The sequence below is a fragment of the Macaca thibetana genome, chromosome 11 (assembly GCF_024542745.1).
Source record: "Macaca thibetana thibetana isolate TM-01 chromosome 11, ASM2454274v1, whole genome shotgun sequence".
In the NCBI taxonomy this organism is placed as follows: domain Eukaryota; kingdom Metazoa; phylum Chordata; class Mammalia; order Primates; family Cercopithecidae; genus Macaca; species Macaca thibetana.
The window spans coordinates 64,900,420-64,922,986 of NC_065588.1; the positions used below are offsets into that span (position 1 = coordinate 64,900,420).

The 22,567-nt window shown below is 42.5% G+C and overlaps 1 protein-coding gene across 1 annotated transcript; it reads left to right on the forward strand.

The window, feature by feature from the left end:
* The first annotated feature begins 609 nt into the window (after nt 1–609).
* Nucleotides 610–21,049, forward strand: SLC35E3 (solute carrier family 35 member E3). Its single transcript, XM_050746804.1, has 5 exons — nt 610–1,281; nt 2,450–2,560; nt 6,469–6,627; nt 13,081–13,163; nt 18,652–21,049. The coding sequence occupies exons 1-5, from the start codon at nt 880–882 to the stop codon at nt 18,836–18,838; spliced, it is 942 nt and encodes a 313-aa protein (XP_050602761.1). The 5' UTR covers nt 610–879; the 3' UTR covers nt 18,839–21,049.
* Nucleotides 21,050–22,567: the final 1,518 nt, after the last annotated feature.

A 22,567-nucleotide genomic window follows, 5' to 3' on the forward strand; every position in this document is an offset into this window, starting at 1 on the left:
CCTGACTTTAGGATCCAAAACATACATACATATATATACACACACACACACACACACACACACACACACACCCCTAGAGACAGCTGTATACAGTTTCGGCAAGTTGTGCGTTTTTTCTCGAGTTGTAATTGAACACAATAGCACTTGTTTACATTGTCAAGGGGACATCTTTAGAGAACACATTTTCTCACTGTTGAGCTAATAATGCTTTGTGAATGTATGATCTAAGGAGAAACCCTTGTAGTTATACCCGATGATGCTGTCTGTTGGAAAGTAGATTTGGAATGTCTTTCTCGAAAAACAAAAAATAAAAATATGCTTTCGATAAGTTCTTTCCCCCTCTGGCGAGGGCTAAATTTGCTCAGCATTTAATAGGTAAAATTGGCTAACAGTGTCTGCACAGCCAGAGAGAAGTTGTCTAGCAAATCGGGTCAGTGACACACGGGAAACAAACATCAAGAAAGGGGTCCTAGATTGGTCTAGTCAGGTAGGCGTTAGGTGACCAAGGGGGCTGGGGACCCAGAGGACAGGACAAAGACGCGAGCGTCGCGCGCCCAGGGCTCAGCGCGCCTGCGCAGGGTAGCGGCCGTTCAGCCCGCGGCTCCGGGGCGGAGGCACCGGAGCCCCGGGTCACGTGGCCGCAGGCGGAGATGGGCGGGGCGTGGGACGTGCTGCCGCGTCCTCGCTGGCTTACAGGGCGGCGGCGGGGCGTGTGTCGTCTGTTAAGAGTGCTGCTCGCCCAGGTTGATCTGTGCATGCCACTCCTGGGTCAGACGGTGAGGTTGGCGTCTGCGAGGACGCGGCGGTGGAGGAGAAGGGCAACTGGAGACAGGCCAGGCGCCCCTTCTGAGGCTAAACGGCCCCGGCTTCGCGGGGATCATGGCATCGCTGGTGGACCGAATGCGGGGCCACGGGCGAATCGCCGCCGGGCTCCTGTTCAACCTGCTGGTGTCCATCTGCATTGTGTTCCTCAACAAATGGATTTATGTGCACCACGGCTTCCCCAACATGAGCCTGACCCTGGTGCACTTCGTAGTCACCTGGCTGGGCTTGTATATCTGCCAGAAGCTGGACATCTTTGCCCCCAAAAGTCTGCCGCCCTCCAAGCTCCTCCTCCTGGCCCTCAGCTTCTGTGGCTTTGTGGTCTTCACTAACCTTTCCTTGCAGAACAACACTATAGGCACCTACCAGCTGGCCAAGGCCATGACCACGCCGGTGATCATAGCCATCCAGACCTTCTGCTACCAGAAAACCTTCTCCACCAGAATCCAGCTCACGTTGGTGAGTAGCTTCAGCTTGCCAAGGCGCGGCTCTCCCGACCCACCTCCTGCACTGGCCCCGGGAAATTCGAACGCACACTGGTCTTTCCCTTCATCTTGAAATCCACAAATGAGTCATCTGTGAGCCAGTGAAGTTTCAGGCTTATTTTGGGGAGGGGGAAAAGGCCATCTTGTCAACCCAGAAGAGTGGGCTTGTGTGAGTTTTAGTAGCTGCCATTTGATGGAAATCGTTAAATGCTGTGATCGATAAGAAAAACTATTGTGTGGTACAGTCCAGTGTTATCAGAGTATCTGCAAAAGCTCAAACTGAAAAACAGCCTTTCTCCCCTAGGGGAATCAAATCGTGTATGATAAAATGTGAAGAGATTTAGCATAAAGTAGGTCTCAAAATGTCTGCAGCACCGTACTGCCGAGCTGTCTGCAACTTTAAATAAAAGGAGGTGGACTCAATTTTAGCACTTAGTAACTTAGTATATTTAAGGTCTTCTTCCTTTTTCTTTCTTTTTTTTTTATTTTATTTTTTTTTGTTTTTGAGACGGAGTTTCACTCTTGTGGCCCGGGCTGGAGTGCAATGGCGCGATCTCGGCTCACCGCAACCCCCGCCTCCCGCGTTCAAGCGATTCTCCTGCCTTTGCCTCCCAAGTAGCTGGGATTACAGGCATGCGCCACCACGCCCGGCTAACTTTGTAGTAGAGACGGGTTTTCTCCATGTTAGTCAGGCTAGTCTCAAACTCCGACCTCAGGTGATCTGCACGCCTTGGCCTCCGAAAGCTCTGGGGTTACAGGTGTGAGCCACCGTGCCCGGCCTTATATTTAAAGTCTTTATGCTTTTATTGTTTTATATTTATGCTTATGCTGTTTAGACACTATTTCGGGGATCCATTTACTCACCTTTGTATTCATGTGGTATTTTCTTGCAAAGTGCAATATATTTACCACAAATTTAAAATAGAATTAAATGTGAATATCAATATAGATTTATCATATTTCACGTTTAGGAAATAGGATTAACAACCAGTTTTCCCAAGTGAAAAAAGAAAACATTTATACAGGTTCATTGTTTCCCAGTTATGTGTTTATCATTAGCCTTGTAAGACATTGTGAAAGGAATACTAAATTTTTGTCTCTTGAATTTAATCTGAACAACATTTACCTCTTTTTCGTTACAGATTCCTATAACTTTAGGTGTAATCCTAAATTCTTATTACGATGTGAAGTTTAATTTCCTTGGAATGGTGTTTGCTGCTCTTGGTGTTTTAGTTACATCCCTTTATCAAGTGGTTGGTAATTTTTTTTTTTCTTTATGTGCCTTTTTAGCAGATTTCATAAATTTTGAAGCTGTATTCCAAGGTTTAGAAAATACAGTATAGAGACAATAGACTGTTGGGAAGAAAGCGTAATTGCTTAAGTTGACTCAAGGTGAAGAGAAGAAAGGAGACAGAGAAACTTGGGTGTGTGATGCTGACCAAATACCTACCTGTTTGTAAGTGTATAATATCCATGCTTAACAGTCTCAGCTTGGGGTGAAGTTATTTTCTGGGAAATCTTTACAAAATATGTAGTAAGACTTTATACTTCCTAAGTTTGTTTATGTTTTTTGTGTACTCTTTACTTTTAACATTGTTGTGAAGGAGTGAGTATACTTCCAGAAATCTGAACAGTAAAGAAAAATTTCAGATTTTTAGATTTTTTTGCCTTAAAAATTATACTGCTGTTGTACTTGTTTATTGGCTTTTAATAATTTGTCTAATATAGATTATTATTATATTAATATAATAGAGTAATTTATATCAATGAATATTTTACCATTTGTGCAAGCACAGTGCCTTGACTATAGCAGATATTCATTAAAAATGTGTTCATGGATTCAGTTACTTCATTACCATAAAACCTAACAAGTATGGTTTTTGTTTCTTATGTAGTGGAGAAAAAATAACTTGCTGTAGGGGACAGTGAAACGATATTCTCTCTATACTGAAAACCTTGGTCTGGAAATTCTGTGTGTGCCTGTATGGGAAATCAAAGCCAAAATGTGTAACCAATTTTACTTTTTTCACAAACATCCACTGGTTATTAAACTAAGGCATTCCTGTTAGAAATGTTAGGAGTTCAGTAATAGAGCCCTGGCATCTTAAACATTCTAGTAGTGATCATGTCAGAGATGGTGTTTGAAAATATTCTGCAGTGAAATACATTTTCTAGTGACAGAGAAGCAGTTTAAATAAAAGAAGAGGCTAGTGAACATTCCTATTCATCTTTCTTGTTAAATGCACTTGTTTTTGCCTAATATAGGCTATTAAACAGAGCAAGAAATTGTACTCCTTATATGTAATGGATTCAGAGTACTCACCATCTCTCTCACTATGACCATTTTTGTTCACACAAGTCTCAAAATTGCTATAGATTAGAATCAAAGGTTCTATATCCCTGAGGTAGATATTTGAAATGAGATTGACCAAGGAATGATTGTAGATTAATGGACGGTTTCTTATCAGTAAATGGTAAAGTTATTATTACAAAATAGGTATATTCCCAAAACATTCCTCTTAAAGTTGTATCTGCCCAATGTATCTTGGCATAATTTCTATGTTGTTTCTCTTATACTGCTGGAGACATTAAAAGGAGTTAAAAGACAAGTGACCAGCTATTAGCTTGAGTTGTAGAAAGATAGTTGGCTCACTCATTCATTCAGCAGACATCTTTTCCGCATTATGTTCACCGTTGAGGATACAAAGATGAAAAGCAGCTACAGTCCAGCAGTGTAGAAACACATGGAGACAGCTGGTCACAATAGCATATGTACCCCAAGGTAGGAGGAAAGTTCTGAGGAACACCAAGGAGGAAGTGGCAGCTCTAAAAGAGGGGCGGTGAGGTAAGACTTTACGGAAAAGTTAACCATTTAAATGGAAGGGCACACAGAAATGAGCTCAGCAGTAAAGGACAGCTGGTCTTTTCCTTGCAGTGTGCGTGAAAGTCTGGAGCAGTTTCGGAGAACTTGATTTGTTTGGTGAGGCTAGGCAGTCAGATGTCAGGGTCGTGAAGGCATACTAAGGAAGTGTGTCTTTATTGAGCACGCACCAGGAGAGGGGTTCAGACAGGGACTGACTTGATCGTTCCCCTTTAGAAAAGCAACTGATGGCAAGGAAGGGTGGGTAAAAGGGAAGGAAGGGTGAAAGGCAGAGCAGTCAGGAACCTACCTGTGCTTCACGGGACAAGCAGGAAGGGCCTGGGCTAGGGCAGTGGGAATGGACAGGGAAAGGTTAAAAGGCACTCCAGGGGCCTTTTGGGGAACACATGGGAGAACCTGATTGAATGTGAGAGTGAAGAAAGTAAGGCTCTGATCCCTGAGGGGGATTATATCATCAATTATTGGAACCACGCAAGAGGAGCCCATTTGTGGAAGAAAGGCACCAGTTGATTTTAAACAAGTTCCTGCAGATTATATAAGTAGAGATGGCCGGGAGACTGGCTAATACAAGGTTAAGGATGCTTAAGGGATGAGGGAAGAACAGTAGATCTCAGCAAATAGTAAAAGACATCAGTCAGGGCAATAAAGAGGAAGGCAGACATCTGCCTTAAAAACTAAGTGCAGGAGGCAGTGAGGGAGGAGTGTAAACCGGAGGGTAGTTCTTCCAAGCAAAATTTGCAGGTTCTGCAAAGAGGGCTCGCAGGAAGGGCCACAGGGAGTCTGGACATGGCCATGGAGGTCATGGTGCCCTTAGGAGAGCGTTGGAGGGGTGGTGGCAGGAGCCAGGCTGTGCTGCATTGAGGAACAGTGGAGGCTTGAGAGCCCCTGCTGTTCCAGGCAGTCCTGTGGCCAAGACACACAGCTGCCTGGAGAGGCTGCGAAAGGAAAGTGGGGTGAGCACACACCCTCTGTATCCATTTTTGCTCGTTGCTGTGCCCCGAGGAGCAGGCAGCTTAGAAGAATCAGTTCTTTGTCCTTCACATTCACAGAGAACTCTTAGTTAAAGCTGGCAGGAGTATGGTTCAAATTCCCTGCTCTTCTATTTTTGTCTTGATGAATTTCTATAGACTTAGAGTTTATGTAACAAGATACCCAGACCTACAGGAACAAGACGTATGTAGAAGTCATTCAAAAGCCTAGCTGTTCTTGCCAGATGTGATCCAAACAGTCCTGTTAGAGCTTCTTCAGAGCCTCTTTTTCAGTTATATTTGTGAAGCATTTTGTGGACAAATGGGATTTGAGGTCTTGAGATGTTGTTTCTACTGAATGGTACGGTATTTTAGGGTTAGTGATTATCCAATGTATCTAGGTGTATTGGTGGGGGATGAGGAATAGTATCCACAGAAAAGTCATCCAGAGAGAGGACAATGTCTTCTACCATTGATTGGGTTCTCCAAAGCAACTGACAAGACCACATACCTTTTCAAGCCACACACATTGGCAGCCATCTCTAACCTGCCCTATGCCCCATTGTCATCCTGTCCCCCCAACCTCTGTCTTCCTTTGTTTTTTTTTAGACAGAGTCTTGCTCTATCACCCAGGCTGGAGTGCGGTGGCGCAATCTCAGCTCACTGCAACCTCTGCCTCCTTGGTTCTCCTGCTCAGCCTCCCGAGTAGCTGGGACCACAGGCGTGCACCACCATACCTGGCTAATTGTATTTTTAGTAGAGATAGGGTTTCACCATATTGGCCAGGCTGGTCTCGAACTCCTGACCTCAGGTTATCTGCCTGCCTCGGCCTCCCAAAATGCTGGGATTACAGGTGTCAGCCACTGTTCCTGGCCCCTGTCTTCCATTTTTAAATTTTTGCCATTTTTAGAAAGAAATGAAGTCCAACACTGCATCTGTATTCCTAAGCACCTGAATTTCCATTTTTCGCTTATTTTCCCAAGATCTTTTATCCTTGTAGGCCCTCATGTGCGTTTATTTTTCCCTGTTTACTAGGATCAGGTAGAAGGAAATAGAGGACTTTTCTCCCCCTTCTAAGAATTGAGAAGAAGCTAGATTATCAGAAATTAAATTTATAGAGCTATTTTCATCCATGGTGCTTAAAGGGCATTCATATAGCTTACTGGTCTTTGAAATCCTGTAGAATAATAGACATTTTATCTTCTCCTAGTCTATACCCCACATTCCCATCTTTGTGACTCTAGTTGTTGCATCTTTGATTAAGTGATACTATTTCTTTTGTGCCAGACATGTTTTATCTCCTAATTTTCAGTGGGTAGGAGCCAAACAGCATGAATTACAAGTGAACTCAATGCAGCTGCTGTACTACCAGGCTCCGATGTCATCTGCCATGTTGCTGGTCGCTGTGCCCTTCTTTGAGCCGGTGTTTGGAGAAGGAGGAATATTTGGTCCCTGGTCAGTTTCTGCTTTGGTAAGTTCTAATTGTTTTGATATCTAAGAAACAGTATAATAATAACTCCTCCATTATTAATATAATTTTTAGTTTTCAGAGCACTATGTCCGATCCATTCTCACATTTATCTTCGTAATCACCATATAAGGAGGTAAGGTAAGGATTCTTTTTCAGATGAAGAAATTGAGGCACACAAAGGTGAAGGTACTTGCCTAGAGTGAGGCAGCTACTTAGTGGCAAAAGCAGAACTACAATTAATGTCTTCTGATGCCCGGTTACTGTACTGACCATGTCAAGCTAGAGCCCACAAATAATTTGGACATTTAGGTTAAGTTAAACTTTTTTTACAGTGAAAACATAGCTTTATAATCACTATGTCGATTTTGAACACATGTAAAAATATAAAGAAAGTGAAGGGGCCAGGCACAGTGGCTCACTCCTGTAATCCCAGCACTTTGGGAGGATAAGGTGGGCAGATCGTTTACGCTCAGGAGTTTTAAACCAACCTGGGCAACATAGGAAGACCTCATCTCTACAAAAAAATTTAAAAATTGACTGGGTGTGATGGCTCATGCCTGTAATCCCGGGACTTTGGAAAGCTGAGGCGGATGGATCACTTGAGCTCAGGAGTTCAAGACCAGCCTGGCCAACATGGCGAAATCTGGTCTCTACTAAAAATACAAAAAGATTAGCTGAGGCTGGGTGCGGTGGCTCATGCCTATAATCCTGGCACTTTGGGAGACCAAGGCAGGCTACTCAAGAGGCTGAGGCACGAGAATTGCTTGAACCTGGGAGGTGGAGGTTGCAATGAGCCAAGATCGTGCCACTGCACTCCAGCCTGGGCCACAGAGCAAGATTCTGTCTCAAAAAAGAAATCAAAAAATTAGCCAGGCATGGTAGCACATGCCTATGGTCCCAGCTACTTGGGAGGCTGGGGTGGGAGGATCACTTGAGCCCAGGAGGTCGAGGCTGCAGTGAGCCAAGATAGCACCACTGCATTTCAGCCTGGGCAACAGAGGGAGACCCTGTCTCAAAAGAAAACCAAACCAAACCAAAACAACAACAAAAGAAAGTGAAGGGCCCCTGGAACGCTATCACACTAAAGTAATTACCGTTACCATTTTGGTGAGCATCATTTCATGGATCTCTTTTGTATAAGCACATAGGTACACATGCATGTGTGTATAATTTTAGATATGGAATGATATCATAGATGCTGTTTTTATTGTGGATTCCTCTTCCCCAGCCTTCCTAGCCATACACTCTTCCACATTCCATTACTCCCTAATCCATGTCTCTTGAAGTCATGTTAATATTCTAAGTGCTTGTTCTTCCATATTTTTCTCCGTGCCATATATATCCATATAAACACACACACACAGACACACACACACACACACACACACCCCAATTAAACATCTATTTCTTTTTTTTTTCTTTCTTTTGAGATGGCGTCTCACTCTGTCACCCAGACTGGAGTGCAGTGGTGCAATTCTTGGCTCACTGCAACCTCCACCTCCCGGGTTCAAGCAATTCTCCTGCCTCAGACCCCCGAGTAGCTGGGACTGCAGGCGCACACCACCATGCCCAGCTAATTTTTGTATTTTTAATAGAGACGGGGTTTCACCATGTTGGCCAGGATGGTTTCGATCTCTTTATCTCAGGTCCTCCCGCCTCAGCCTCCCAAAGTGCTAGGATTACAGGCATGAGCCACCACACCCAGCCACATCTGTTTCTTTGACAAAAGTAGAATCCTATCACATATGCTTTTCTGTATCTTGCTTTTCTGACTTAATAATATCTCCTAAAAATCTCTCTAAAGCATTCTTTTCAGTGTCTGTATGTTTTGTTGTTGTTTTGTTTTGAGACAGAGTCTCACTCTGTAGTGCAGTGGCATGCTCTCTGTTCACTGCAACCTCCACCTCCCGGGTTCAAGTGATTCTTGTGCCTCAGCCTCCCAAGTAGCTGGAATTACAGGTGTGAGCCACCACACCTGGCTAATTTTTTTGTATTTTTGGTAGAGATGGGGTTTCACCATGTTGGCCAGGCTGGTCTTAACCTCCTGACCTCAAGTGATCCACCCACCTGGGCCTCCCAAAGTGCTGGGATTACAGACATGAGCCACCGCGCCCAGCCAGTGTCAGTATAATAGCCCCTTTGCATATTCACTTTTTTCCAGTTCTTTACCACTATGAACAATACTGTGATAAACATCCTTGTACATCATGTGTCCTCATGTACTGATACCTTTTTTCCTATGGAAATGAGTCCCAGGAGTGGAATTGGCAAATCAAGGACATATGTATTTTGGGGACTTTTATTTTTTAGAGACAGGGTCTGGCTATATTGCCCAGCCTGGCCTCAAGCTCCTGAGCTCAAGTGATCCCCCAACCTCAGCCTCCCGCGCAGCTGGGACTAATACTTTGGGGACATTTTAAGTTAGAATGTATAATCCTCCTATGTCTCAGTTCAGGCTGCTATAACAAAACTACAATGGACTGGGTGGCTTAAACAACAGATACTCGGTTCTCACAGTTCTGAAGTCTGGAAGTCTGAGATCAGGCTGCCGGTATGGTTGGGTTCTTGGTAAAGGCCCTTTTCCTGCTTTATAGATGGCATTCTTCTTGCCGTATGCTCATCTGACAACAAGGAAGAGGAGAAGCAAGCTCTCTCGTATCTCTTCTTATCATAGGGACTAATCCCATTCATGAAGGCTCTACCCTTATGCCATAGTCACTTCCCAAAGGCCCCACCTCCCAATACCATCACACTGCGGGTGAGGATTTCAACATAGGAATTTTGGGGGGACACAAACATTCAGTCCATAACACCTTACTTATCAGGAATTCCTGCTTCCGACAAGAGTTCCCACAACTCTTGGAACACAGTTAGTGGGAATGTCTTTTTTGTTGGTCGCATCAATTTATTAAGCACCTATATAGCCCCTCTTCTCTTCCCGGCACTATTCAAAGCACTGTGTAAATATTAACTTATTTAATTTTCATAACTTTATTAGGTTGATGCTATACTAATACTATTTGTATTAGTCCATTTTATGATGTTATAAAATAATACCTGAGACTGAGTAATTTATAAAGAAAAGAGGTTTATTTTGGCTTATCATTCTGCAGACAGTACAAGAAGCATTAGTGCTGGCATCTGCTTCTAGTGAGGGCCTCAGGAAGCTTACAATCACGGTGGAAGGCGAAGGGGAAGCAGGCATGTCACATGGCGAGAGAGGGAGCAAGAGGGAGAGGGGAGGAGATGCCAGTGTCTTTTAAACAACTAGCCTTCATGAGAACTAATAGAGCAAGAACTCATTACCCCTGGGGAGGGCACCAAGCCATTCATGAGGGATCCACCCCCATAACCCAAACACGTTCTACTAGGCCTCACCTCCAACATTGGTGATCAAATTTCAACATGAGATTTGGAGGGAACAGACATCCAAACTATATCACTATTGTTATTATTTTTACTGATAAGGAAACCGAGAGATAGAGAGTTAGTAACTGGCTCACAATCCCACAGCTAATAAGCAGAGCCACAATTTGGATCCATGCCTTCTGGGTCCAAAGTCTATATTCTCCAGTGCTCTGCTCTGCTTCCTGTTAAGTAGACCAGTAGTGGTTTCAAATTTATATAGTTTAGCATATACAGTTTTTTTCTAAAGTAGAAGTCATTGGACCATCTGTCAGATAATACTTCCACTTACTTTACAAAATAGCCATCCTGGTTATCTGGTTTCCAACCATTGCATCCTGGAGACCTTATGCTACAAGGAGAGAGGATTTTTTTGGTCGCCTTCTAACAGGTTGTAAAATGAGGACAGCAGCAGAAAAGCCATTTAAAAAAAAAAAAAAGTCAAAGAAACCAAGACCACAGAAGGCTGAGGCCATTTAGTGTAAGGGAAAGTCATCTTCATTCCTTAATGTCCCTAGGAGGCGTCCTTGACTCAAAGTAGAGCATTGTGTCAACTAACTTTTTTTTTTTGCATATAAAGCCAGCATTACTCTAATACCAAAACCAGGAAAGGACACAACCAAAAAAGAAAACTGAAGACCAATATCCTTGATGAACATAGATGCTAAAATTTAACAAAATGCTAGCTAACTGAATCCAGTCACATATCAAAAAGATAATCCACCATGATCAAGCGGGTTTCATACCAGGGATGCAAGGATGGTTTAACATACTAAAGTCAATAAATGTGATACACTACATAAACAGAATTAAAAACAAAAATCACATGATCAGCCAGGTGTGGTGGCTCACGCCTGTAATCCCAGCACTTTGGGAGGCTGAGGCGGGCAGATCACGAGGTCAGGAGATCGAGACTAGCCGAGACCATCCTGGCTAACATGGTGAAACCCCTTCTCTACTAAAAATACAAAAACAAAATTAGCCAGGCGTGGTGGCGGGCACCTGTAGTCCCAGCTACTCAGGAGGCTGAGGCAGGAGAATGGCGTGAACACGCGAGGCGGAGCTTACAGTGAGCTGAGATTGTGCCACTGCACTCCAGCCTGGGCGACAGATCAAGACTCCAAAATAAATAAATACATAAATAAATAATACATAAATAAATAATCACATGATCATCTCAATAGATGCAGAAAGAGCATTTGACAAAATCCAGCATCGCTTTATGATTAAAACCCTCAGCAAAATCGGCATACAAAGAACATACCTTAATGTAATAAGAGCCATCTGTGACAAACCCACAGTCAATATAATACTGAATGGGGAAAAGTTGAAAGCATTCCATTTGAGAACTGGAACAAGACAAGGATGCCCACTCTTAACCACTCCTCTTCAACATGGAACTACTTTATATTCTTCAAAGTCCCTAACAAAGTAGAGTAATTGTGTTTTTAGTGATGTGATGTGCCAAGTATCAAGAAATAGGTATGCAGCATTCTGTGAACTCAATAAAATTAGCAATGATATATTTTAGATATATTTCTAGAAACTCTTTTTAAAATCTCTAAGCAAATTTCTCTTTGTTGGCTATTTAATAGACCTCACTATTGTAAATTAAATGAGGTATTACTATATTTACCTAAGTAGGACACAAATCCAATTCCTCTGGTCTTCTTAAGACTGCACTGATTTTAACACTGATAAAACCTAGATGGGGCTGGGCACAGTGGCTCATGCCTATAATCCCAACACTTTGGGAGGCCAAGATGGGAGGATTGCTTGAGCCCAGGTGTTTGAGACCAGCCTGGGCAACGTGGTAAAAACCTATCTTTACAAAAAACAAAACAAAATAACAAAACCCTACATAAGACAAAAAGCATCTTCAAATATGACATGTTTTCTTCGGAACTTAAACTTCTTAATAGTTTAGATCATGGATATTATTTTATCTAAATTCAGAAACAAAATGATTCTATAATTTGTTGGATAAAATTATGGGATAGATTTGAACAGAACATTGTATGTGTATATAGTGTTCCAACCCATTTGTCCCCCTGTTTCCAGCCAAGTTATCTATAAAAAGGAATAATATTTTTACATCTACTTTGTGGATGTACGTGAAAATTAAATGAGTGAATATATGTAAAACAGAACAATTATTGGTGCATAATAAGTGTTATGTAAGTGTAAGCTGTGATCATCATGATTTTTATTATGTCCTCAAGTAGTTTCTAAGCTCTTTGAGGGCAGGAACTTTGTACATATTGCATTCCTCACAAGGCCTGGCCTGGCCTATCTTTGTAGATATCCAATGAATGCTTATTGAGTTACATAAAAATAAAAATGAGGCCAGGTGCAGTGGCTCAGGCCTGTAATCCCAGCACTTTTGGGAGGCCAAGGCATGCAGATCACCTGAGGTCAGGAGTTCGAGACCAGCCTAGCCAACATGGTAAAACCCCATCTCTATCAAAAAATACAAAAAAAAGTAGCTGGGTGTGGTGGCATGGGCCTGTAATCCCAGCTACTGGGGAGGCTGAGGCAGAAGAATTACTTGAACCTGGGAGGCGGAGGTTGCAGTGAGTCGAGATTGCACCACTGCACTCCAGACTGGGTGACAGAGTGAGACTCCATTTAAAAAAAAAAAAAAAAAAAAGAGCAATTAAGATGTTAATGTGTGGATGGTTGGGATTATAAGAATTCCTTATATTCTTTCTGGTTTTCTTTATTGTCTGATTTATAATAATAATAATGCATATGTATACTTTTCTTTAGATTAATAAGAAAAATTAACCTGGAAATTCACAATCACAGAAAGGATGTTATTGCAGTATTTTTCATTGATTCTTGTGGAAAAAATTACATTTTTTTCTAAACACTGTTCATTCTGCCTTTTTACTTGCAATTCTTACTGTCTCCCAAATTCTCTTTCTAATCTTATTTATTAATGGTTGATATTTGAATTTTTTAAAATGCCGAATGAAATGTATCTTTGCTTGATGACTATAATGATTGGATTGCTTTGCATTAATGGTTCTTTTGTTTTATTTGTAGCTTATGGTGCTGCTATCTGGAGTAATAGCTTTCATGGTGAACTTATCAATTTATTGGATCATTGGGAACACTTCACCTGTCACGTATCCTTTTCATATAACTTACAAATGCATCGTCTTTTATATTCTCCAAAACTTTCACATTCATTACCTTATTTGAATCTCACACTATTGCACGGCCTACATTGAGTAGAGAGAGTTATTTTTAGCCTTTTACTGTATCTTTACACACAATAGGATTTTAAAGAAATATGACTGAAAGGGTGAGTGTGGTGGCTCACACCTGTAATCCCAACACTTCAGGAGGCTAAGGCAGGTGGATCACTTAAGGCCAGGAGTTCAAGACCAGCCTGGATAACATGGTGAAACCCTGTCTCTACAAAAAATATATAAATTAGCTGGGTAAGGTGGTGCATGCCTGTAATCCCAGCTACTCAGGAGGGTGAGGCACAAGAATTGCTTGAACTGGGGAGTCGCAGGTTAAAGAGAGCCAAGATTGTGCCACTGTACTCCAGCCTGGGCAACAGAGCAAGACTATGTCTCAAAAAAAAAAAAAAAAAGAAAGAAATATGAACTGAGGAAATGGGTTAGCTTTTTGTGTCATGAATGTTTTTGAATTTTCTTATGTAATAGATGACCTTTTCCCTTACAAAAATTAATTCAGAGTACCATTTCTTACAGACAGTGAGATTAAATAAATATTTTTTGAATGAATAATGAGGTGGAGGTTTGGATTTTCAAACCATGTTCAGGTATTTATAGTAACAAAGTAAAGGAATGGTTAACAAATAACAAAAGATAATTTCAGGCCACTGGCATCTGGCTATGGAGTATGTGTTTGTACTTATTTGGATATGGGTGTGCCTGTTTTTCTCAATATTATTTCAAGTCAAGTAATGAAGTCATTGGCCGGGCACTATGGCTCACACCTATAATTCCAACACTGGGAGGCCGAGGCAGGAGGATCACTTGAGCTCAGGAGTGCAAGACCAGCCTGGGAAACATAGGGAGACCCTATCTCTACCAAAAAAAAAGAAATGAAGTTATATGTTAAAGGTCAAATTCAACTGTCCATTTATACCATTCTGCTTGTCATTCTGTTTCTCTTCACATTTCACTCTGCCCCCACCCTTAGGCAAATGCAGAGAATGAATTTCCCCAGGAAGTAAATAAGTAGGATATTTGCCGACTATCAATAAAAAACAATGACGATAAGTTTTTTAGAAAACCAATACTTAACAAATATTTATTTTGTGTCAGATACTGTCAGAAATATTTTGTATGTATTAGTCCATTTAATTCTCACAGCAGCTCTGTGAGGTGGAGTCTGTCATTTTAGTTTATAGAAGAAATAGAGGCACAGAGAGGTTAGCTAGCTCACTTAAGGCCACACAGCTGACAAATGGGATGTCCAGATTTGAACCCATGCAGTCTAGTCCCAAAATTTGTACATCATGCTACCCAATCAAGACATCCAAATGTGTGCTCTGATTTAAAACATTAATTTATTCAGTAAGTATTGAATACCCACTAAACCATTGATATAAAAATATTTATATACTGAACATCTTTATGTGCCAGGCACCGGGGATACAGTAATGAACCATATAGACAGAAGTCTTTGCTCTCACAGGCTTGAATTCTGGTGAGGAAGATTAGAAATAGAAAACAATTAAATATTTATATACTACAGTATGGGATAGTGTTAACTGCCAAGGAGTAAAAATAAGGCAGGGAAGAGAATGTGAAATGTCATAGACAGCACTGAAGTTCTAGGCAGGGCTAGTCAGGAAGGCCTTAGTGGGAAGATGACATTTGAGTAAAGACCTGAAGGAAATGCGGTTGCTCCATGCAGATCAGGAGGGAAGAATATTCCAGGCCGAGGCAACAGCAAGTGCGAGGCCCTAAAAAAACCAAGGAAGCCTGTGTGGTTGGAGCAGGTTGAGCAAAGGAGGGAATGTGGTAGGCTGAGAAGTAACACAGAACTGAATTGAGTAGGGCGTTTATGTAAGGACTGTTCCACTGAGTAAGATGGGAAGCCATTAGCATTTTGAGCAGAGAAGCGACATGATTTTACATACATTCTAATAGAAGCACTCAGTGGGCCGGGCGCAGTGGCTCACGCCTGTCATTCCAACACTTTGGAAGGCCAAGACAGGAGGATCCCTTGAGCCCAGGAGTTCGAGACCAGTCTGGGCAACATAGTAAGACCCTGACGCTACAAAAAGTTTTTTAAAATAAATCACAGAATCACTCAGGGCTCCTGTGTTGAGAATAGAATAAAGAAGAATTTCTCAACCTCTGGGCTGTTGACTTTCTGGGCTGGACGGTTCTTAGTGCAGGCCTGTTTAGTACACTGTAGGATGTTTTCAGCAGGCCTGGGCTCTACCACCAGATGCCAGTAGCATACATACCCTTTGCCCAATTGTGACAACCAAAAATGCCTCCAAAGATTGCCCACAAAGCAGAATCACCCGTGGTTGAGAACTACTGGACTGTAAGAGGCACAGGAAACTGTCAGGAGACTGCTGCAATATTCCAATGTACAAGTCATAGTGGCTACCAGTATGGTAGCAGTGGATATAGTGAGAAGTGATTGGATTCTGGATATATTTCTAAGAAGAGCCAACAGGTTTTGCTGCCTAGTTGGATGTGGAGAAAGAGAAAACAAGGCTGATTTACATGGTTTTTGACCTGAGCACCTGGTAGAGTAGAGTTGCCATCAACTGAGGTAGGATAGCCAAAAGGAGGTATGGGGCTGGGGAGGAAGATCAGGTGCTCAGTTTGGGGAGTATTTTTTTGTTCTTGTTTTTGAGACAGGGTCTTGCTCTTCACCCAAGCTGGAGTGAAGTGGCACGATCATGGTTCACTGCAAACTCGAACTGTTGGGTTCAAGCATTCTTCCCACCTCGGCCTTCCAAAGTGCTAGGATTACAGGTGTGAGCCCAGCTAGGTGCTCAGTTTTGGATAAACAAGTCAGAGTTCAAAGGTGACGTCTCAGCAGGAGGCATCACAAGGAGTCAGAAGTATGAAGCTGTGGTTTAAAGTGGTGAGACTGGTTGAGATTACCAAGCAAACAAGTAGAAGAAAATAAGTCCAAAGACTGAGCGTTGGGTTTGAGTCCAGTATTTGGAATTCAGAGAGATGAGAGGAACTAGCTGGAGGATGAGAAGGAGCAGTTAGAGGTGGAAGGAAGGAGGAGGGTGGCACAGAACCAGAGTGAGGAGGAGGAGGAGCGGTCGGTGTCTGCGTCAGATGCCGCTGGCAGGCCAAGTTCAAGGAGACTGGTCACCAATGAGGGGCTGAGTGAGGTGGAGGGCACTGGGTTTGACCAGAACATTCTGAAGGTTGGGGTGACAGCCTGCCTGGAGTAAAGTGCAGAACTGGAAATACCACATGTAGACTGCTCTTTTTTTTGTTGTTTTTACAAAAGGATTCATGAATAGTTTCTTTAAATTTGACTTCCTTCTAGTATAAATATGCTTAAAAGAGAAGCCTAGGAGTAAAGAAATTTAAAGTGTTAGAGCCAGTGCACATGAAGATAGCTCATAATTGAAAATAAAACATATTTTATTATGATTATTGCCAGTAACCTTGGGAAGATCCTCTGTGTCTCAGGAAGTCACCTCCATGGGATCAAGCTACCACATGCACCTGGGGACACGGCCCGTGCTCTCCCGAGGCACTGCTGCTGCCCAGCAGGAACCTCCAGGCTGCTTAGGTGGGCTTGGGGGTCAGACAGGTCCAGGTGTGAACACCAAGCTCTGCCACTACCTGTGGGCCTGACTAGTGTGGGAACTCTCAGGGTCTCACTCTGATCACTTATGAAATGTATGAAGTGGAGGAAGTGTGATCTATGATGTTGGGTGGTTGTATGTGAGAGAATGTGTCAAGCTCCAAGCAGGTGTTTATGACACATAGGTACTGCTTTTGGTAACTATTATTATAGCTAGCACATGTGGTGCTTACTATATGCTAGAAGCTTCGTGTATATTATTTGATCCTTACAATAACCCTGGGAGGTATTATTTTGTTCCCCTTTTATATAGTGAAGAAACTGAGGCACAGAGTGGTAGCTATTTCTAGTGTTGTAATTAGGAAAAGCACATAGGCACACCTCATACATCTCAAGAACAAGAAAGTACTCATTTATATAGAAAAAATAATTATATTTAAATATAAGTAAGTGCGTGTGTGTGTGTGTGTGTGTGTGTGTGTGTGTGTGTGACGGAGTTTCACTCTTGCCCAGGCTGGAGTGCAGTGGCGTGATCTTGGCTCACTGCAACCTCCACCTCTTGGGTTCAAGCAATTCTCCTGCCTGTCTCCCAAGTAGCTGGGATTACAGGCATGCACCACCACGCCCAGCTAATTTTGTATTATTAATAGAGATGGGGTTTCTCCATGTTGGTCAGGCTGATCTCACAAACTCCTGACCTCAGGTGATCCACCCACCTTGGCCTCCCAAAGTGCTGGGATTAGGATTAGAGGCGTGAGCCACCGTGCATGGCCACAGGTAATTTTTAAAGGGGGTGTGTGTGTATTTAGTTTGCTTTTTAAATATACAGTGATTTGGAAAAACCTTAATCCAGTGGCATGTTACTGGCAGTATTTTGGATTAGAACATGGGCTTTGGAGTCAAATAGACCTGTTTATGTGCGGACTCCAACTCTGCTACTTACTAGCTCTGTAATCTGGGGCATGTTACTTAAAATCTCTGAGCCTCTACAACTGTAAATAGGAAGAGTGAGCCTGCAGTGAAGGTAAACGTGATGCCTAACTTCGAAGATTTCATGTAAATCGCCCAGTATGGTGTTTGGTGTGTAGTTGGTGCTCAGTATTGCTCCCTCTCCCCCTCCCGCTTTTCCCTCCTAAACTCAAGTTAGCTCTCTGGTACCTTATTCTCACTTCATTTCCCAAGGAAACACCACTGTAAAACATAATTATAAATTGCTATACAAAATATCTTCCCTGGACCTTGTTCTGAATGTCTTTCCTTTTATATTGTATCCCTTTTCTTTTTTGGAGGTCAGTAGGAATGGTTGAGGCAGTCTTGTGTCTCTGATTAATCAATCGCTAAAACCTACCTGAAGAAACTAAGAAGTTCCCATTATTCTCTTTTTTTAGACAGTCTTGTTCTGTTGCCCAGACTAGAGTGCAGTTGTGCATTCTTGGCTCACTCCTGGGTTTCTCTCTTGTTGCCCAGGCTGGAGTGCAGTGGTACGATCTCGGCTCACCGCAACCTCCGCCACCTGGGTTCAAGCAATTCTCCTGCCTCAGGCTCCTGAATAGCTGGGATTAAAGGCATGCGCCACCACACCCAGCTAATTTTTGTATTTTTTGTAGAGACAGAGTTTCACCATGATGGCCAGGCTGGTCTCAAATTCCCAGGATCAAGAGATCCACCACCTCAGCTTCCCAAAGTGCAGGGATTACAGGCATGATCCACCATGCCTGGTCCCATTGTTCTTTACATGGGGTGGGCTGCTTTTGAGTTGTTTTATGTAGCATGAGTGTGTGTGTAAATATACCATCTATCTTATTCTTCCTTTTTATCCTTATCCAAAAACCTCAGCTATAACATGTTTGGACACTTCAAGTTCTGCATTACTTTATTTGGAGGATACGTTTTATTTAAGGATCCACTGTCCATTAATCAGGCTCTTGGCATTTTATGTACATTATTTGGCATTCTCGCCTATACCCACTTTAAGCTCAGTGAACAGGAAGGAAGTAAGAGTAAACTGGCACAACGTCCTTAATTGGGTTTTTGTGGAGAAAAGAATGTTGTCCCAAGAAGATAAAAAATATGGTTAAGTGTGCAAGTTACTAAAAAAAAAAAAAAAAAATTGGGGCCGGGTGCGGTGGCTCATGCCTGTAATCCCAGCACTTTGGGAGGCCAAGGCCAGTGGATTACCTGAGAAAAGGAGTTCGAGACCAGCCTGACCAACATGGAGAAACTCCGTCTCAACTAATAATACAAAATTAGCCAGGCGTGGTGGCGGGTGCCTGTAATCCCAGCTACTCAGGAGGCTGATGCAGGAGAATCGCTTGAACCCAGAAGGCGGAGGTTGCGGTGAGCCAAGATCGTACCATTGCACTCCAGCCTGGGCAACAAGAGTGAAACTCCGTTTCAAAAAAATTTGTGACTGATTCAATGATTGAATGATTTGTCGGAATTAACACAAAGGAAATTTTATTCATATAATGACTTTTTTTAAAGTATCTCTTTAAAAAAAACTTAATTATCTAAAACCAAAATGGTTCATGCTTCTTTTTAAAAATGATTGTATGAAATGTATGGGATGGTTGGCCGGGTGTGCTGGTGCACACCTGTAATCCCAGCTACTTGGGAGGCTGAGACATGAGAATCGCTTGAGCCTGGGAGGCGGAGCTTGCAATGGGCCGAGATAGCACCACGGCACTCCAGCCTGGGCAATAGAGCAAGACTGTCTCTCTCTCTATATATATATATATACACCATCTCATATATATGTGGGACATATATATATGGGATGGTTTGGTTATTCCCAGCAAAGTACATAAAAATTAAAGTTCTGTGATAATGACAAAGGAATTGCTGTTACTGTACTGCAAATGTGCTATGGGTTCTCAGTGTTCATTCTTCTAAGGAAGGACACACAGTAGTAGCTCTTTGCTTGCTGATAGATGGTTTCCCAATGTGAGATTTGTTATTTTGATCAGAGTATTCAAATTAGAATTTAAATCTAGCATTTCTATTTTAGTTTAGCTTCTTGATGATTTATGTAAACGAAATCTCATTTATAAAGTATAATAAAGATGACTGTAAGACAAAATCCAATTCTAAAAGTATGATTTTTTTCTAGTAGAAAATCGGTGTAAGAAATCATACATTATTCATACATTTATAGGTCATCTCTTTGAGTTTTTGGTGAACTATAGAAACTATATGGAGTTAAAAAACAATAGCGGCCCATTGCAGTGGCTCATCCCTGTAATCCCAGCACTTTGGGAGGCCGAGGCGAGTGGATCACCTGAGGTTGGGAGTTCAAGACCAGCCTGACCAACATGGAGAAACTCCGTCTCTACTAAAAATACAAAATTAGCCCTGCATGGTGGCGCATACCTGTAATCCCAGCTATTCGGGAGGCAGAGGCAGGAGAATCGCTTGAACCCAGGAGGCAGAGGTTGCAGTGAGTCGAGATCATGCCATTGCATTCCAATCTGGGCAACAAGAGTGAAACTCCATCTCAAAAAAAAAAAAAAAAAAAAAGCCCTATGTGTAAATGGCTCAAAGAAAAGACTATAAATGGAATTGAACATGTTTGTTAGCTGTGTAAGCATTTTATATTGGTAATTTTTTTTTTTCTTTTTTTGTCTTACTGTTAACCAAGCTAGAATGCAGTGGCACAATCATGGCTCTCTGCAGCCTCAACCTCCTGGGCTCAGGCAATCCTCCTGCCTCAGCCTCCCCAGTAGCTGGGACTACAGGCGCACACCAACACACCTGGCTGATTTTTATATTTTTTGTAGAGACAAGGTTTTGCCATGTTGCCCAGGCTGATCTCAAACTCTTGAGCTCAAGCCATCTATCTGCCTTGGCCTCTTGAAGTGCTGGGATTACAGGCCTGAGCCACCACACCTGGCCAGTAATTTCTTAATCCTGCCTCCCTGCTTCTGTTGCCTAGCCTGTACATTTGAGGCTTCCATGGAGCTTTCTGTGGTACTGACACACTTGGAGTGAACTGTGGATTTGGAGTGAACTACGTCCAGCCTTTCTAAGGTGGCTGGGGAAAATTCTTGTACAGCAAGTTGGGACAAAAGCCATATAGACACTAGGCAGAAAAATTGGGATATTAGAGGAAATATATGATTTCCACCTATGGAGTGCCACATGTTTGCAAAATGTTTTTCTGCTTTTCATCTTCTTGACATCTGAATATTAAAAGCAGTGTTGATAATTTCATATAATAAATTGAGACATATCATTACTCTTGTAGTAAATAATTCATTTTCTAAATGTTATTTATCAACTTTGATGGAGAAAGCAACTCTTAAGAGAACAAAGACCAGCCTGGGCAACATAGTAAAACCCCGTCTGCAAAAAACACAAAAATTAGCCGGGCCTAGTGGCACATGCCTGTAGTTCCATCTACTTAGGAGGCTGAGGTGGGAGGATTGCTTGAGCCCAGAAGGTGCAGGTTGCAGTGAGCCGAGATCATGCCACTGCACTTCAGCCTGGGCGACAGACTGGACTCTGTCTTGGACAAAAAAAGTGGGGGAAGAGCCACAAAATATACCTTTTGGTAAGACAGTAAATTTTATGTTTTGTGTTTTTTAACACAATAAAAATATGTATACACACAACCTTTGGGGTTTTTGGGATTTTTTTTTCCCTGGACTCTGAAATGAGAAGCCTCACTGAAAATCTGTTTTGGAGAATTCCAATTTGTCAGTCAGTCTCTTGTGTAATTAGTACATGTGGCTTCCTGTTTTGTTTTAAATATTCTTTGGTTCTTCTCATTTTACAAAGATATGTCTTTTTTGTGCTAAGAAGGACAGAGCAGTTATTTTTTACCAGATAAGCCTCGAGTATGTTTGTCTTATGTTTGTCTAAGAAGCATTCTCTGTGGATGTTTAAATTGTAATTATTTCCCAAAAGCTGAGAAAAGTGTTTCAGCACAGTGAGGATTTGACGTCTGCACTGAGAACAGCTGAGTTAATTTGTGCCATTTAGAAATTCTTTTTTTTTTTTTTTTTTGAGACGGAGTCTCACTCTGTTGCCCAGGCTGGAGTGCAGTGGCCGGATCTCAGCTCACTACAAGCTCCACCTCCCGGGTTCACGCCATTCTCCTGCCTCAGCCTCCCGAGTAGCTGGGACTACAGGTGCCCGCCACCTCGCCCGGCTAGTTTTTTGTATTTTTTAGTAGAGACGGGGTTTCACCGTGTTAGCCAGGATGGTCTCGATCTCCTGACCTCATGATCCGCCTGTCTCAGCCTCCCAAAGTGCTGGGATTACAGGCTTGAGCCACCGCGCCCGGCCCATTTAGAAATTCTTAACTGCAGGCTGGGTGCGGTGGCTCACGCCTGTAATCCCAGCACTTTGAGAGGCCAAGGCAGGTGGATCACCTGAGATCAGGAGTTTGAGACCAACCTGGCCAACATGGCAAAACACTGTTTCTACTAAAAATACAAAAATTAGCTGGGCGTGGTGGCAGGCACCTGTAATTCCAGCTACTCGAGAGGCTGAGGCAGGAGAATCACTTGAACCTGGGAGTCGAGGTTGCAGTGAGCCGAGACTGCACCATTGCACTCCAGCCTGGGTGACAAGAGTGAAACTCCGTCTCAAAAAAAGAAAAAAAAAAAGAAATTCTTAACTGTAAATAGAACTTGTGGAGGGTGTTATAATATACGTGTCAGTAGGAATGCAGTAAGAAGACTGGAGGAAGACAGGATGGGGTTACAGTTACATGTATATAAATGAATAAACTAAGTACTGCTAAAACTTG

Bases quoted from the DNA above. Each gene is read 5' to 3' on its own strand.
- SLC35E3 (XM_050746804.1), top strand. From the start codon at position 880: ATGGCATCGCTGGTGGACCGAATGCGGGGCCACGGGCGAATCGCCGCC. The intron at 1,282-2,449 runs GTGAGTAGCTTC...TTTTCGTTACAG, and splicing joins CCAGAATCCAGCTCACGTTG to ATTCCTATAACTTTAGGTGT. The intron at 2,561-6,468 runs GTTGGTAATTTT...CCTAATTTTCAG, and splicing joins TTACATCCCTTTATCAAGTG to TGGGTAGGAGCCAAACAGCA.